The sequence below is a fragment of the Calidris pugnax genome, unplaced genomic scaffold (assembly GCF_001431845.1).
Source record: "Calidris pugnax isolate Ruff unplaced genomic scaffold, ASM143184v1 scaffold107, whole genome shotgun sequence".
Classification (NCBI taxonomy): Eukaryota; Metazoa; Chordata; class Aves; order Charadriiformes; family Scolopacidae; genus Calidris; species Calidris pugnax.
In genome coordinates, this window is record NW_015090901.1 from 3,377,732 (window position 1) to 3,378,970 (window position 1,239).

General features: G+C 61.2%; 2 protein-coding genes across 2 annotated transcripts in view; both read left to right on the top strand.

The window, feature by feature from the left end:
- Window positions 1-168, top strand: part of LOC106891949 — a 1,943-nt gene extending 1,775 nt beyond the window's left edge. The window contains exon 3 of the mRNA XM_014948780.1: window positions 117-168. Coding sequence (XP_014804266.1) covers window positions 117-168 — 52 coding nt within the window. The remainder of the gene's footprint in view (window positions 1-116) is intronic.
- A 22-nt stretch (window positions 169-190) lies between these two features.
- Window positions 191-1,239, top strand: part of SPTB (spectrin, beta, erythrocytic) — a 55,006-nt gene continuing 53,957 nt past the window's right edge. Inside the window, exon 1 of the mRNA XM_014948781.1 lies at window positions 191-487. Within this exon, the coding sequence (XP_014804267.1) occupies window positions 340-487 (148 nt within the window). The 5' untranslated portion in view covers window positions 191-339. The remainder of the gene's footprint in view (window positions 488-1,239) is intronic.

Here is a 1,239-nt window from a genome sequence, read left to right on the forward strand (position 1 = left end):
GGACACCCCTGGGGTGGGCTGGGGGGACCACCGGGGTGGGGAAGGGGCACGGTTTGGTTATGGGGGTAGGGTGACCCCCCCAACTCACCCCCCCCAACCCACCCCGGTGCGTGCAGCACCCAGGTGCCCCCCAACACCTGGGGAGGAGGGGAGGTTAAATCCCTCTGAGCTGCTTAACCGGGCTCAGAGCCGCAAATCCCCGCGTGCCGCGCCGTGGGGGCCACCGAGGAGCCCTCCCGGCCTTGTCCCCTGTCCCCAACGGCCACCCCCACCCTCTCACCAGGGGCCTCTCGCCGGTAGCCGAGGGCCACCCCCGGGGGGTCGGGGGCCACCGGGACCATGACCTCGGCCAACGACTACGAGCAGCTGGAGCTGCAGCAGCAGTACAGCCGCATCAACGTCCGCTGGGACGCCTCCGACGATGAGTTGGACAACGACAACAGCTCGGCGCGGCTCTTCGAGCGCTCCCGCATCAAAGCTCTGGCAGGTGAGGGACAGGGGTCTCCTCGGAGGGCCTCCTCCCCCCCCCCCCCTCCTTGCACGCTCTGGCACACTCCTACATGTCCTTGCTGGCACGTGCATCCTCTTGCACATTCCTTCACGTCCTTGCACACTCTGACACACTCCTACATGTCCTTGCTCACTCCTGCATGCTCTGGCACCCTTCTACATGTCCTTGCTCACTCCTGTGTGCTCTTGCACGCTCCTGCGTGTCCTTGCTCACACGTGCATCCTTTTGCACATTCCTACACATCCTTGCACGCTCTGGCACACTCCTACATGTCCTTGCTCACTCCTGCGTGCTCTTGCACACTCCTACATGTCCTTGCTCACTCCTGCATGCTCTCGCATGCTCCTGCACGTCCTTGCTCACACATGTGTGTGCTTTTGCACGCTCTCCCATGCATCCTTGCACGCTCTGGCACACTCCTACATGTCCTTGCTCACTTCTGCATGCTCTTGTGCGCTCCTGCGTGTCCTTGCACACACGTGCATCCTTTTGCATGTTCCTACACATCCTTGCACGCTCTGGCACACTTTTACATGTCCTTGCTTGCACGTGCATCCTCTTGCACATTCCTTCACATCCTTGCACACTCCTACGTGTCCTTGCTCACTCCTGCACGCTCTGGCACACTCCTACATGTCCTTGCTTGCACATGCATCCTCTTGCACATTCCTTCACGTCCTTGCACACTCTGACACACTCCTGCATGTCCTTGCTCACTCCTGCATGTC